This window comes from Squalius cephalus (genome assembly GCF_949319135.1).
Source record: "Squalius cephalus genome assembly, chromosome: 3".
Lineage (NCBI taxonomy): Eukaryota > Metazoa > Chordata > Actinopteri > Cypriniformes > Leuciscidae > Squalius > Squalius cephalus.
This window is the reverse complement of record NC_137124.1, coordinates 10,194,508-10,208,981: the sequence shown is the minus strand read 5'-3', so window position 1 is coordinate 10,208,981 and position 14,474 is coordinate 10,194,508. Positions and strand designations below refer to the sequence as shown.

Sequence of the window (14,474 nt, the reverse complement as noted above, 5' to 3'; positions counted from 1 at the left end):
CCATGATCTTGGCATTATATCCTGTTATATATCCAGAAAAGCACCTTTTTTTAGACATTATCTGTATACTGTATTTCCATCTAGTTCAAAATGAAGGCCTAGACTTGAAGGTTCTAATTACTAAATAAAATATAATTGTAATAATTGCAAAAATAATAATTGTAAAAATAATAATTGCAGTGTATAATACTCAAAACATTCAGATTTTGTCAACACACACACAAAAAGTGGTGGTTTTTATGTTTCAGTTTGGGTTGGCTAAAACAGTTTCTCAACATTTCACCAAAGGAAGTGTCTCAAAAATACATTGCAAGTCTGGAGACCACAGAACTGTGAAAACATACTGACTCAGAGCAGATCTGTTCAGTCCTATTCACGTCTTCACCATGAAGCTGATTCTGGAGGTCCTCCTCGTGTATTTGACAGCCTGAGGCAAATTAATAAGATATAGTTCACACTTTTATGGACTGTTGAAGAAATTGTTAAAGATGGAGACTACTGAGAGAGCTGCCAGAAAATCTTTCATTGGTAAGAATATCAAGAAAGCTATGTGTTTTTTCCAAATAACTAATAAGCTACACACAAAAAAAAAAAACTATTCTTTTTTCTTATTTTTTTCAGTGATCATTAACATGATTGCGTGGATGATTTTAATAACAGCTACTGGATTAGGTAAAGAGCAGTTTTCATTTACAACATAAAAGATATCGTAAGATGATTAGTTTAACCTCCTCAACATCCATTGTTAAATCACAATCTGAAATGCTGTACATGCTCGATTTGAATTAAGAATTGTATGTGAGGAGAAGTTTTATCAAGATGCATTTACTAGATAAGTAAAATTAGATAAGATATTATGTCTTGTTTTCTGGGGAATTAATCAAAATTAAGTGAGTTTTTGATAAAAACAAGCAAAATGATCTGTCCATGGGGTAAGAAAGATGATCTTAATTCAAACAGAAACAAGATTATTTTTCTATAATTCCCCAGAAAACAAGACATAATATCGTATCGTATTAAGTAAATGCATCTTGATTTAAGAATTTTTTTGATATTTGGACTGGAAACAAGACAAAAATACTAAGTAAGAAAAGCTGTGTGCAGTGTGTACATCTGATTTTTACACTGTCATCTGGCTGTTTGGATAAATGTTTCTAGGAACAATCCATTTTCATGAGTGCCCTGTTCAGCCAAAGCTCCCCGTCTATATGACTGTGCTCGGGGCGACTGGTCTGCTGTCGCTGTTGCTCATGTACCTGAGGAACACTTTAGATGACCGTCCGCTGGCTCGCTTCTGCTCTGCCTTCATCTTGATGCTCTGTGTATTCATTGTGTGCTGGTTTATTGCTGGTGAGGGAAAGAGAGAGTTATTGACAGTCCAGTAAATATTTGCTATATAAATAATAGTGAAACTAAAGTAAATGATGGTCGCATGTTTGTTCTTTCAGGTACCTACTGGATTTACTCCATATATCCTCCCAATAGTGACTCCACCACTGGAAACCACTGTCATAGAACCCTGTATCTGTTTGCATTTTGGTTCAACAATATATGCTTTCTCTGTGTGTCCATACTGTTCGTCTTTTGTTTGTACACCATTTTGTACAACTGTACTGTTGTTGTCTGCACTGATAGAACTGTATGTTAGATGCATGCAGGCCTGTGATTCTCTGAAAATGTGCTGTATTATTAATATATATTAATCATTTGTTACAATAGATTTTCTTATAGTGGTTGTTCCATCAATAAAGATCTGGATGTTTTTATTTGTTTTTCATTGCTTGAGAGTTGAAAATTAAAGGGATAGTTCACCCAAAAATTTAAATTAAGTCATCATTTACTCACCCTCATGTTGATCCAAACCTGCAAGACTTCAGTTCACCACGACTGATGTGTGAGTTGATGAATGTGTATATGTGAATACAAGCCTTTAATTCAATCTGTTCATCATATAAAACAATCGTTTTGGAAGGACTCGAGAGTGAGTAATTAATGACAGAATTTTCATTTTTGGGTGAACTATCCCTTTAAGCAATCAAAACACAGACTTGTATAAAAAAATATATAATTTTTATATATAAAAATATAAAGGCCTGACTGTCCTGTTAAATAATAGCCATGTCTTGCTTTGCTTCTAAGCACCTTCTCTCTCTTTTTTGGCATTTTAACTTTTTTAGCCTATATCCTTTTTACATGAAAGTATAAACTATAACTAAATGTAACTATCAAAAAACATCAATAAAAAACAATAAAAGTCATAAATTATATATATTTAAAAAATATATATATATTACACTTTATTTCGATGGTGCACTATAGACATTCTACTAACTAAGTAACTTTGCAACTACATGACAACTAATACTCTCAGAGTCTACTGCAGACTGTTAGGAAATTAGATGTTAGTAGAATAGACATGTAGTTGCAAAGTTACTTAGTCAGTAGAATGTCTGTTTGTGGAGCATCAAAATAAATAGAGTTAGAATGTCTAAAGTGGACCATCGAAACAAAGTGTAACCCGATTGTATAATTCATGTTAGCAAGGAGGGTTTTGATAGGTTGTTGGGGTTGTTTGCCCCGCCCACAGCACATGCTTCATCAACAACATCAGTTGTCCTGTCACACCACCCGTCCCAGAAATATCATTATTCCTGGGACGTCAACAACAATTGTTCACCGAACTGCTTTATATTTTTAAAAAACACGCTGTCAAAGGCATTATACTATCTAGTCCAGCGTAACGAGACGGTTAGTTTTTATGGCTGGTAGGTAAACATTTAATCCAATAGTACATGTACAAATATTTGCATTTAATGCACATTACCGAGTTGATATGTTTGGCATGTGTAAGTAACCTGAGTAACCTGTTTTGCAATGCATCCCTCATACTTAATGCATAACCTTATAGTTTGTGGTAAGGTGCATTATATTTATGTAAATAAAACAGCGGTATCATTGCCGCGGTGTTTTGATGCGTTTTTGTTTTGTTATGGGTAAAGTTGCGGAACTAGTGGCTAAATGCTTGCAAGCACGGGAAATGGCTTATTGTCCGTACAGTGGGTTTCCAGTCGGCGCTGCCATTTTGACGACAGGGGGCGCCATTATCACAGGTAACCAGATGCACTTGTTCGTGTTTGTTTTGAAGCAACACGATTCAACCACATTTCACTGCCATATATTCAGCTCTTTATCATCTTATTATGCTGTCAGAGCGATCTTGACCTCCATCATTTGTTCTAGGCTGTAATGTTGAGAATGTCTCCTATGGCCTGACCGTGTGTGCGGAGAGAAATGCGATACAGAGAGCGGTCGCTGAAGGATACCGAAGATTTACAGCCATAGCTGTCACATGGTAAATCATAGACTCCAAATACTGAAATGTTGCCATTTGAATCACTGAGAATTTTTATTTTCCTTCTTTCCATCTGACCAACAGTGATATCAAAGATAGTTTTGTAGGACCATGTGGTGCATGTCGACAGGTGTTAATGGAGGTATGGCTGTGCTCATATTTTATCAGTAATTACTTTTGAACATCATGGCCTTTCTCTCTTATTTTTTTATCCTTCTCTCAACCCTGTGTTGTGTTAGTTTGGCACTGAATGGGACGTTTACCTCACTAAGCCAGACGGGACCTATAAGAAGACCAGTCTAAGAGAGCTCTTGCCTTTGGCATTCACCCCGGCTCACCTGCAAAAGATCTGAGTGCACTGTCCTAAAATTGATTTATGTGGACTTTTTAGATTTGTAAAACATTTACTTTTTGATCTGAATTTAGGAACCGTGAATAATTAAAATGTGAATGTACTGTCTGTTCTTGAACAGTTTGTTCACTAACTCTGGTCTGTGTTACTGTTGAAGGTTATTCCAGTCACAACATCATCCCAGACAGTCCCCCTGGAACTACACAAGCCATTCAAATGTAGTACATACTGAACTTAATAATGCTCAATGATATTTAAATAGGTTTCATTGAACACCAACTTTTTTGAAAATGTTGTTTTTTGAAACATTATTTCTGTCATGACAACTCTCTGAGTGTTTGTCATGGTAATGTACATGCCGTGTTTGTTTAGTCTTGGTGGAATATATCTGCTACGCTGCTGCTGCAGAGCAAGTACGGGACTTGCTACTGCCAATACATACATACACAACACACTGCTGTTGTGAGCAAGCAAGACATGCTGCTGCACAATATAGCATACATGAATTAACCATAGCAGATCTATACAGGTGGAGCTGGGGAAGGTGGAGGGTTTCTGAAAGTGCACTTCTACTGCAAAAGCTGACCAAGTATTTGAAGGTTGAGCTGCGAGCTTATTGGCTACTGATACAGCAGGAACCAATCAGCTGTGGCCTATATAGAGTACAATGATGTGATTGCATATGACTGAGTTAAGGACCTATCAGCCTGCGCCATCTAGAGTTTCAAGACAGAGCTTTGTATTGTAGACATACTTGTATTTTTTAGAAGATTGTCTAAACCTTTTGTCCCTCGATTATTTAGAGAATGCATGTTTTGCATACAGACAGAATTAACGGTTTAACATCATTTTATACTTTTTGACACAAAAGTATAAAATTAGGCAATTATAAGGACCTACAGAGAATTAAAATGGTCGCCTTAGATGGATGTCTGTTGGTTGACTTAAGTCACATGCTATGCTCAAAAGTTTGGGGTCTGTAAGATTTTTTTTAAAGAAATTATTTTATTCAGCAAGGACACATTAAATTGAAAAGTGACAGTAAAATAATGTATAATGTTACAAAGGATTTCTGTTTCAAATAAATAGACTTTTTGGACTTTCTATTCATCAAAAAATCCTGAAAAAAATGATGTATCATGGTTTCCATAAAAATATGAATCAACTCAACTGATTTCAACTGTAAAAACAATTATATTTTCTGGAGATGCACCGATCGACCGGCCATAAATCGGAACCGAACGGTTTTTACTTCAAACACGATTGGCAACCTTTTTTTGGTGGGGACCGAAAAGTTTTGACGGCATTTTCTTTTTTCTCTACCTCCCAATACCTGTTTATAAGCTCAGTGCTGCTTTGTGTACAGCGGTAACCAAGGACATGCTATTTCGCTGTTGTTCAATAAGCTCCACCTACTGTCAGAGAGTGAATTTGCAATTTCATTCACTCCGTCTGCTGTTTTTGTTTTGTGAGGGCAGGGCCATCACTAGCGGGGCGAAAGGTGGGGACTATTCTAGGGGCCCCTGTCACTGCTCATTTGCATAAAGTAACATTTTTGTCTCCTGACTCGCGTTGCTTGACATTCTGTCGACTTCTAACGGAAGTCGCCAGCCCTCCATTGAAAATGAATGGGATCATGTCGCTTTGTCGCTTCGTGTCACAATTTCAACCGAGATGACAAGATCCTGAAAATTCAACTTTGCATCACAGGAATAAATTAATTTTTAATATATATTAAAATATAAAAATGTTCTTTTAAATTGTAAAAATATTTCACAATATTACTGTTTCTACTGTATTTTTGATCTCATAAATGCCGTTTTGGTGAGCATAAGAGACTTCTTTCAAAAACATTAAAAATATAACTGGCCTCAAACTTCTGAACAGTGTAATTATAAACTATGCATGCATAAAACAAGCAATAATCTATAGGAATTTATGGACAATCTCAGGCTGATTAGATTAGAACACTACAGGATTCTTTAAAGCAGAGTTCGAAACAGACAGTCTCACTCTCCCAGTACAGAGAGAATTATATTGGTAATCCCTGTGACCCTCCCCGCTGCCCTGGGACTGTTTGAAATTCTCCTCACTGTGAGGCAGAAGGGGCCAACATACTGTTCTGTCACATGGGAAAAACACTCACACATTGTTCTCTTGGTAGGCTGAGAGGGAATGTGAACACTGGCAGGAGAGAGAATTGTTTAGTGTATTTATTTGCTGAACAACCACATAAATGTTCAAAATAAAAATCGAGGACTAACGAGGGAAGTACAGTCGAGTTGGAAGTACAATGTTCATTGTGATGAGATTGCTGTTTAAAGGAATCATGACAACTACAGTCATGAGATAAAGAAACTGACTGCACATTGCACAATGGTGGTCGAGCCGACAACAAGTTTGGAAAGTATGGCATGTGGCATTATAAATCACCCACTTTTGTTGTTCCCTCCTTCCATTGTCAAGCAAGCAGGGATGTATTTTTTCAACTGGAAAAGAAAAGAAAAAACAAACATAAAATTAAACCTCTGCGTTTTAGCCTATATTCACATGCAACAACACATCATGCACGCATTGGTGACTGGCTTGTGGCTTTTTAACATTTATGGAACCAAAGTTTTGTAACCTTAAATAGCAATAAAATATTACATTTTACCCATGCAATCATGATGAGCAATCTTGTTTCTAATGTTTTTTTCAGGGAAACTTACTTTGATAGATCTGTCTCTTATTAACAGACATTATCTTGATCAAATTATTCAGCCTTTGTGTGCAGGATCTTTGTTACAGAAAGCTCAACCCAGTGTTTTATGACATGATTGTGCAATAAATACAGTTTAAGCATTGCACTTTATGGCTGTTGCTGCACTTTTTTATTACTATGATTTTTTTAGCGTTTTTTCTCCTCAACTATTTTCTTTTTCATCAGAGAGAGTTGTATTGGTTCTCATGGGGATGTTTGTTCAAGATGAATTCCAGTTCACTCACGTGAACTCAGGCTCAACGATGCGCTCGATCAGGAGGGAATATTTAAGGTGGAAGCTCTTTAGGATCTATGATCGTATTACAGTCGTGATTGTAGTGTAACTTCTCGAGCGGTATGCAAATTCAGTAGGGTACATTAAAAAAGCGTGTAGTTTTGATGTCGTCGCAGAAGACTATTATAGTCTTATCTGTTTCCAAGTTACTTTGGAGTTCCTCCTTAGATAGCGAATGGGCGGGTGCAAGTGGAGTCGACACTATATAAACTGGATTGACCATCAGATGTGGTCTCTGTAGAGTTTAACGGCGCGAGTCCTGCTTGAAACGGAAGCTTCTTCTTTTTGCAGGTATGTCTCGTTCATTTATTCATTCATTAGGATTATTCTTTGTTTTCATTATTTAGCATAGCCTACTTTTATAAAAACATAATTATGCAAAAACATAAAGTAGCCTATTATGGTATTCTGCAAACAAATTTGAAACGCGTTTAAAATCTTTTTTTTTTTTCTTTTTTTTTTGTTGATTTTATTAAGACATTTGTTTGTTTGTTTGTTTTGAGTTAGTGTTTTAGAGGTTCTATTGTTGGTTCTATTAGCTAATCATCATTTATGATTGTATCATTGCCGATACATAGTCGATGTGCAATCGATGTATCGTCACTTATAAATTACACCGAAAATTGCATTTAGAATACAATAATATTAAACGATAATAATAATTTAAAAAAATGACAGGTTAGTATTAACATATGACCTCCCCTTCAGCCAATAAAATTAAAATTTATTAGCCATATGCTTGACACTTTTGGTAACTCGAGGAAGTGAAAGAGACATTAGCACATGTCAGGTCACATGCTGCCAAGGCTCCATAGTGAATTCATTTAAGACTAGGAAATACATCAATTCAGTTTAAAAAATATATCATTGTGCATCCGAATGTGTTTTCTTAAGTTGTTGGTCATTTTTAATGCACATTTTGTAAAATCAATAACTCAAAGACCAAAACGATCTGTGAGTTATGCATAAATGACAAAGTCCTTAGGGGATGCATATTTTCTGTGTAGCTGGCACTATTGTTCTTAACTGGCAGGCAGTACAATAGCCTTTTTGCCTGTGTTTTAGGTTGATGTTAGTAAGTTTTATAGAAGACAGGGAGAAAAAGCTGTACTTTTCCAGAAAGTATTGATGATAGTGAACAATAATTTACCCTAATAAGTCCATATTAGACCATAGAAAAGACCATAAATAAATGATGAAACCCTAAAAAAAGGTCAAAGGGTCAGATTTTGAAAACGAATTTTGAAAGTTGATTTTAGTCTTAAATATATGTAAAATATAATGTCATTTATTTTTTCTAGCTGTGATTTCATAAGTAGTTCCACCGAGGGTTAAGCAGACCGCTCTGAAATCACCGTCAAACATGAATAAAGAAGACGACATGAAGGACGTAGAACTGAACGAGATGGATCAGGAAAAACTGCCGATGACCGGAGAAACTCCGACAGGCACGGAAAAAAATGGCTCCGTAAAGGTCAAAGTGCCTGAGGACACAGAGGTCAAATTTACGGGCCTCTCCAAAGAGGAGTTAATGAAAGTCGCCGGTACAACTGGGTACGATCTATCTGTCGATCTATCTATCTATCTATCTATCTATCTATCTATCTATCTGGTGCAAGTATCTATCTGATCTATCATTTGCATGTTTTCTACAGGTGGGTTCGGACTCGTATGGCTTTGCTGGTTCTGTTCTGGCTCGGCTGGGTCGGCATGTTAGCTGGAGCAATAGTGATCATAGTACAGGCTCCACGCTGTAAACCCATTCCTGAGATGAACTGGTGGAACGAAGGTCTTCTGTACAAGATATCTGACGTGAGCGCTTTCTCTGACAATAAACTGAAAGGTGAGAATGTCTCCATTTAATGCCTGAGTCATTTGCAAATTGCTTACTATTTGTGTTAATCATTGAAAAATGGGAACAAATCTTGCCTTCATTTCTCTCCTTCATTCGCTCTTGATAAATAATACTTTAATAATGATCTATAATACTTTTTAATAAACAAATCAGACAACAGGCATCAAGTACATGAAAGTCCCAGTATTTTGGCTCTTTGCTAAGATAAAACACTTCACAAACAGGGTTTAGATAAAGCCAGGATTAGGCCTTAGTTTAATTAGGGCATTTAAGTAGCTTTTATATTAGAAATAAACATTACTGATGTGCATCTTGAGACATATTTTAAGATATGTCGGTGCGAGTGCAATTAAACAGCTCAAACATGCATGTTGGTTTGGGACTAGCTTAAGCCTTGTTTGTGAAACTGGAGGTAGAAAAAATGTCAGATTTGCTGATACCGACTGTCTTGTGACTCCCTCATGTGAGTAAGCATGTGCTGATCTGTGCAAGATTCTGCCCTCTCTAAGCTCAACTTTGGTTGAGTTTGTAATTGTGATATTGTGCAAGTATTCACACTCTCACACACAGACTGTAGACTAAATTAAGATAATCAAGTACAGTGACCTTAAACCCTGATATTATCTTCAGCTGTGCACAGTACTGTGGTTAATCAAAGCAGATTAATAATTAAAAGACCGTTCTGGAGCTTATCTGATGATGAAGATGATGATGATGATGAGCTCTCATTCACTTCCTCTTGTTCTTTTTACCTCTTCTAACTGTCATTCTCTGCAGGAGTGGAGGAGAAGCTGGACTATCTGAGCCAGATGAAGGTGAAGGGGCTTGTTCTGGGTCCGATACACACTGTGCAAGCAGACTATTCAGACACACTGGAACTAACTGCCATTGACCCTGACTTTGGCTCTGAAGAGGAACTGACTTCTCTGTTGGAACGAGCACATAGAAAAGGTGACCTCACTTGTTTACTATGATGGTTTTCGAAATAAAATATCAGCCTCATCGCATATTGATCTTTTTTGAAATCGCTGGAATAGACCTCATCATTAAGATCCTTCAGCTCTGTTTAAGGGGAAGGCTGTCTGAAACGATTGTCAGTTTAACCTCTGACCTCTTACCCTGACTACGTGGCATAAACGTTTTTTTCATACAATTAGCGTCATTTTTTTAAGTAGTTCCTTATATTGGAAATATATAGAAATATACAGAACTTTGTCACCTCACAAACAATCTGTATGTTCCCCTGGCAGTTCACAGATAGATATTGTATCATTTTAGTGTCAACAGGGAGGACTGGCTTGACAGTAAATCAAACAGCGTTGTGTGGATTTAGCAGGAACATCACTGTGGTTTCCAGAAAATAAAGGCATCATTCAATGCAAACATTAGGCTTTTGGTTTTGTCAGGAAGGATAAACTCAGGAAAGGTCATTTAACAGCCTTCTGGTTTGTTAACTCTCCCCCTCCTCTCCTTGTTTTCCTCTCTCCCTCTCAGGAATCTCCATAGTGCTGGATCTAACACCCAATTATGGGGGAGCTTCAGTCTGGTTCGACAGTGCTGCTGCTGTTGCTGAGCGACTCAAGGTAAGTGCTGATAAGGAGAGATGTATAAAGAGACTAAGCAGGGAAGGGGGGAAAAAAAAGCAGACCGTTCAAAAGTCTGGGGTCACTTTTTATCAGTGTTAGTAAAGACTGTTAAAAAATCATATTCAAGTTAATGCTGTTCTTTTGAAAGTTCTCTATTCCTCAAAGAATCCTGAAAAAAAGTGCATTTCGGTTTCACATTCGACCGGATTTCTTTCGTAGTGTAAGCATTCACATGATCGAATGTGTTCAAACAGCCACAAAAGACCGTCTACTGACATAAAACATGTAACATTATGGGAAGCACTGGCCAGACGGGATTTAACTTTGTCGGCTGGAGACCCAAGTTTGGTTTGAAGATGAAAAACGTACCAAACACAATGTTCTCTCACCATTCCTGATTTCTAACACACACATCTTGCGGCCGTCAGAGCAGAAACTAAAGCTGATGCTCTCCATATGTTTTTCTGTTGTATCCGTGTGCGTTCATATGTAAATTGCGTGAGCTTATTTTGTCCATTAGATCGAAAGATTTGAAAAAGCCCATACATTTCCCCACCCATAGACCCTCCCCTCGAAGAAATCAGGACAGAAGTGGTTGAAAGTGGTTAAAAGAGTCGGATTAAAACACCAGGTGTAATCGGGAATGAGTCTCCCTCGTCTACTTGTGATCCGATCGACCAAAATGCATCTTTAATACCAGGTGTAAACAGGGCCTTAGAATTGTTTCTGAAGGATCACGTGACACTGAATGGGCTGCTGAAATCTCAGCTTTGCAATTACAAGAAGAAAATCTATAAAAACAGAAAGCAGTTTTTTAAAATTGTAATACTACTTCACAATATTACTGTTTTTACGGTATTTTTGATCAAATAAATACAGCCTTGGTGTGCAGAAGAAATACCTGACCCCAAACTTTTGAACGACAGTGTAATCAATGCCATATAAACAGATGTATTTGATCCATTCTATGGCTTCATTGTAGGAGGCATGCGTATACTGGCTCAGTAAGGGGGTGGATGGCATCATCTTGTCTCATCTGAACGACATCGCCAACACAGAAGCCTGGCCGTCTATTCAAGCCATATTCAACCAAACTGAAGAGACCAAAAAAAGGTATGTGCTTGTGGCTAGTGAAGAACTAAATGGGGTCAGAACTCTGTTGGGAAAATATAACTAGTTAAACAGAGACACCTGGTGGACAGAGTGGGGTACTGCTCACAGCTAGTGAATACAGAATTTCCAGAGTAAAGAAATGTCAAAAATGCAATTTTCTTTGGCAGTTTCCCCTTACCCAAACCTCTCCATCTCTCCTGATCTCTCTCAGAGCTCTGATGGGATCAGTCATCGGTCTCCCTGTGGATGAAGTCTCTCTCCTGCTGAACCGCTCAGGTGTTGACCTGCTCCTGACTGAACTGGCTGATCCGACCGAGTCCGGCGTGACACAGGCACAGGTGATACAGAAGCTGTACTCTGGTCACCTGCAGACGAGTCTGGGCTGGAGGCTGAGAGGACGGTCTCTGGGATCTCCAGCAGTGAGGCTCTTTCACACACTGCTGTTCACACTGCCCGGCACTCCTGTGTTCAGCGCCGGAGACGAGGTCGGACTCAAGGCAGGGGTGAGTGGAGCATGCAATGAAAATCAAACAAGATGTCCATAAACCTTTACTTTATTTATGAAGTTGACATAATTAAACCCATACAGGAGAAAATTCAAGCAATGTGGGACTTGGAAAGTAAAGCAGAAGATGCCAATGTAACGGCAAAGGTACATTTACATTATCGCATTTTCACATTTCTCTTAATATCACTGTAGTAAATGCATATTTTAAAAACACTTGCACTCTGTTTCTTCCTTTCGCTCCTCTGACTCAGACTGTACAGGAAGAGCGTACCACAGTACGTGACTTCTTCAAAGCGCTCAGTGATCTGAAAGGAAAAGAGCGATCGCTTCTGCACGGAGAATATGTCAGTCTTTACAGTTCAGCCACTTCATTAGCATATCTCCGCCTTTGGGATCAGAGCGAACGCTTCCTGGTCGCCTTAAACTGGGGAAATGGCTCCGACACCATGACTCTGATCAACAGTGACCTGCCGGCCGAGGCTCGGGTCCGTGCCACCACAGATACTGTGAATCTGGCCGTGGATAGCAAGGTGTCGGTAGAGAAGCTAGAGCTTGGGCCCAAACAGGCTGTTCTGTTGTCTTATCCTTATCCTGGTTAGACACACACACACACACACACACACACAGACAGTCCTTAATGTCTCAGATCAGAGTCAACACTGTGCACATGTTTGGAAAGACTTTGTCTTATGAGTGGAATAGTTTATATTGAAGTTATAGGAATGATTTTAGGGGCACTAACTTTGAAGCAATGAAAGGCCAGTTGTCACAGTTGTTGTAGAATAGAGGATGATCTCTATACAGAGACATGTAGATCTAAAACACCTGCTATAATAAAACACTAAAAATGGCTACTGTTTTTGTGTGAAACTGTCCACTTTACTGCACTGGTGTGGTTAATGCTTACAGTATATCGAAAGAAAGTTGTTCCGTCTTGAATTTATTGACTTGTTTGTTGTTGCAGACCACAGGATAGGAGAAACATCTTGAAGTGTTCACCAGATATTTAAATGATATTAATTAAAACAAGACGTTACTTTTGTAGATAAAATATACAAAGTTCAAAGTTAACAGAAAAATCTGCCATGCATACAAATATTTAAACACAAAAGTACACTACAATTCATATGATTGGAGTCAGTAAGATAAATAAATAAAAAGTTTTTACTTTTATTCAGCAAGGATGCATTAAATTGATCAAAGTGACAGTAGAGTTACAAATATATTTCTGTCCTGACAACTCTCTGAGTGTTTGTCATGGTAATGGATATGACAATGTTATATGTTTGGTCTTGGACAATGAGCCATAGAATCTATCTATCTATCTATCTATATCCATCTGTCTGTCTATCTCTCTCTCTATCTATCTATCTATATCCATCTGTCTATCTATTTGTCATTCTATCTAACTTTTAAGAAGCATATCGGTTTTCAACATGATAATAATAAGAAATGTTGACTGGAGTAATGATGCTGAAAGTTCACCTTTACATCACAGGAATAAATTACATTTTAAAATATATTTAAAATTTTAATAATATTTTGCAATATTACTATTTTTATTGTATTTTCGATTTAATAAATGCAGCCTTGCTGAGCAGAAGAGACTTCTTTCAGAAATCTTACTGACCCTACCCAGATAGTATACATATCTGGGCCAACTATGGCACATACGGCTCAGTTCTGGCAGCGGCAAAGTCATATGGGCAGTGTCTGGCCTACATACATCAAGCTGGTGTTAGTGTGAGTTGTGGTTTGCTGTGTGTGACCCATGTGACCTTTGCCGCTGCCAGAACTGAGCCATGTGCCATAGGATGTGTATGCTATTGCCAGCCACACTCAGGTTGAGTCATCGCTGTCATTCCATATGGTATATGGGCCAGAAGAATGTGGGAGATGTGGGCCACAACTGGGCCAGATGTCATTTGCTATCTGGGTAAACTTTTGAATGGTTTCATCTCCAGTTAGTCACCCATGCTATAAAGAAAGGCTTGTAAGTGGCCGTATTGGTCAGTTGGTCACTAGAGGGCACTTTATGAACGGTAAACATGATTTTACCAAGTGCAACATGTTTATGGATCAACATCTTTCTTGATCCTGGAACAACATTCCAATCAATCAGATTCAAATCAGAATCACATCTGATCTGAGGGACAAGTTTAGGCTTAGCACCAGGGTTAGGTGCTTCTACATCAGTTTTATTCACATATCATTCCCCTCTGGTTTTAGGGTTAGGTTTAGGGATAGGGATAAGGTTAGGACTACATCTTCAGACAGGAATGTTGTTCCAGGATCAACAAAATATGTTGATCCAGGAATATGTCTGACTTGGAAAAATCACGTGACCTGAAAATGAACACGCACAAACTCACAACACTTTGCCCATTAAACAGCCAAATAAAAAGTGTATTAAACGTTTAACCTGATGTGAGAAATCACAAAAAAACTAGTTACTGTAGTAGTCTATCTATAAATTACAGAAACGTCTGTCAGTGTGTCTGTTTGTGTGTGTGTCTGTATGTCTGTTATTCGCATATCTCTCGAACCGTTTGTCCGATGGCTTTCAAACTTGACAGGTGTCTTGCTACGGGTACGAGTAAGTGCAGTGCCAAGTTTGACGTTGTTTGGATTAGAAATACAAAAGATATTGTCAAATATATCGGTAAAAGA

General features: G+C 38.0%; 2 protein-coding genes and 1 long non-coding RNA gene across 3 annotated transcripts; all 3 read left to right on the top strand.

Moving 5' to 3' along the window:
- The first annotated feature begins 364 nt into the window (after window positions 1–364).
- On the top strand, window positions 365–1,728 carry LOC307156304. Its single transcript, XR_013820688.1, has 4 exons — window positions 365–528; window positions 622–672; window positions 1,159–1,350; window positions 1,449–1,728. It is a non-coding gene; the product is annotated as an uncharacterized lncRNA (long non-coding RNA).
- Window positions 1,729–2,583: 855 nt separating this feature from the next.
- On the top strand, window positions 2,584–4,816 carry LOC307155148 (cytidine deaminase). Its single transcript, XM_079865606.1, has 5 exons — window positions 2,584–2,765; window positions 3,000–3,110; window positions 3,241–3,352; window positions 3,437–3,494; window positions 3,592–4,816. Exons 1-5 carry the CDS (start codon window positions 2,759–2,761, stop codon window positions 3,703–3,705), a joined length of 402 nt encoding a protein of 133 aa, XP_079721732.1. The 5' UTR covers window positions 2,584–2,758; the 3' UTR covers window positions 3,706–4,816.
- A 1,837-nt stretch (window positions 4,817–6,653) lies between these two features.
- On the top strand, window positions 6,654–13,318 carry LOC307155146 (amino acid transporter heavy chain SLC3A2-like). Its single transcript, XM_079865602.1, has 9 exons — window positions 6,654–7,033; window positions 8,044–8,296; window positions 8,398–8,585; window positions 9,375–9,548; window positions 10,092–10,180; window positions 11,166–11,296; window positions 11,508–11,799; window positions 11,886–11,948; window positions 12,056–13,318. Exons 2-9 carry the CDS (start codon window positions 8,106–8,108, stop codon window positions 12,401–12,403), a joined length of 1,476 nt encoding a protein of 491 aa, XP_079721728.1. The 5' UTR covers window positions 6,654–7,033; window positions 8,044–8,105; the 3' UTR covers window positions 12,404–13,318.
- The last annotated feature ends 1,156 nt before the right edge of the window (window positions 13,319–14,474 follow it).

What these genes read in the sequence shown, in the direction of transcription:
- LOC307155148 (XM_079865606.1), top strand. An exon ending in ACAGCCATAGCTGTCACATG is followed by an intron (nt 3,353 to 3,436) that starts GTAAATCATAGA and finishes TCTGACCAACAG; the next exon opens with TGATATCAAAGATAGTTTTG. An exon ending in GTCGACAGGTGTTAATGGAG is followed by an intron (nt 3,495 to 3,591) that starts GTATGGCTGTGC and finishes GTGTTGTGTTAG; the next exon opens with TTTGGCACTGAATGGGACGT.
- LOC307155146 (XM_079865602.1), top strand. Translation starts at nt 8,106, where the DNA reads ATGAATAAAGAAGACGACATGAAGGACGTAGAACTGAACGAGATGGAT. An exon ending in AAAGTCGCCGGTACAACTGG is followed by an intron (nt 8,297 to 8,397) that starts GTACGATCTATC and finishes TGTTTTCTACAG; the next exon opens with GTGGGTTCGGACTCGTATGG. An exon ending in CTCTGACAATAAACTGAAAG is followed by an intron (nt 8,586 to 9,374) that starts GTGAGAATGTCT and finishes CATTCTCTGCAG; the next exon opens with GAGTGGAGGAGAAGCTGGAC.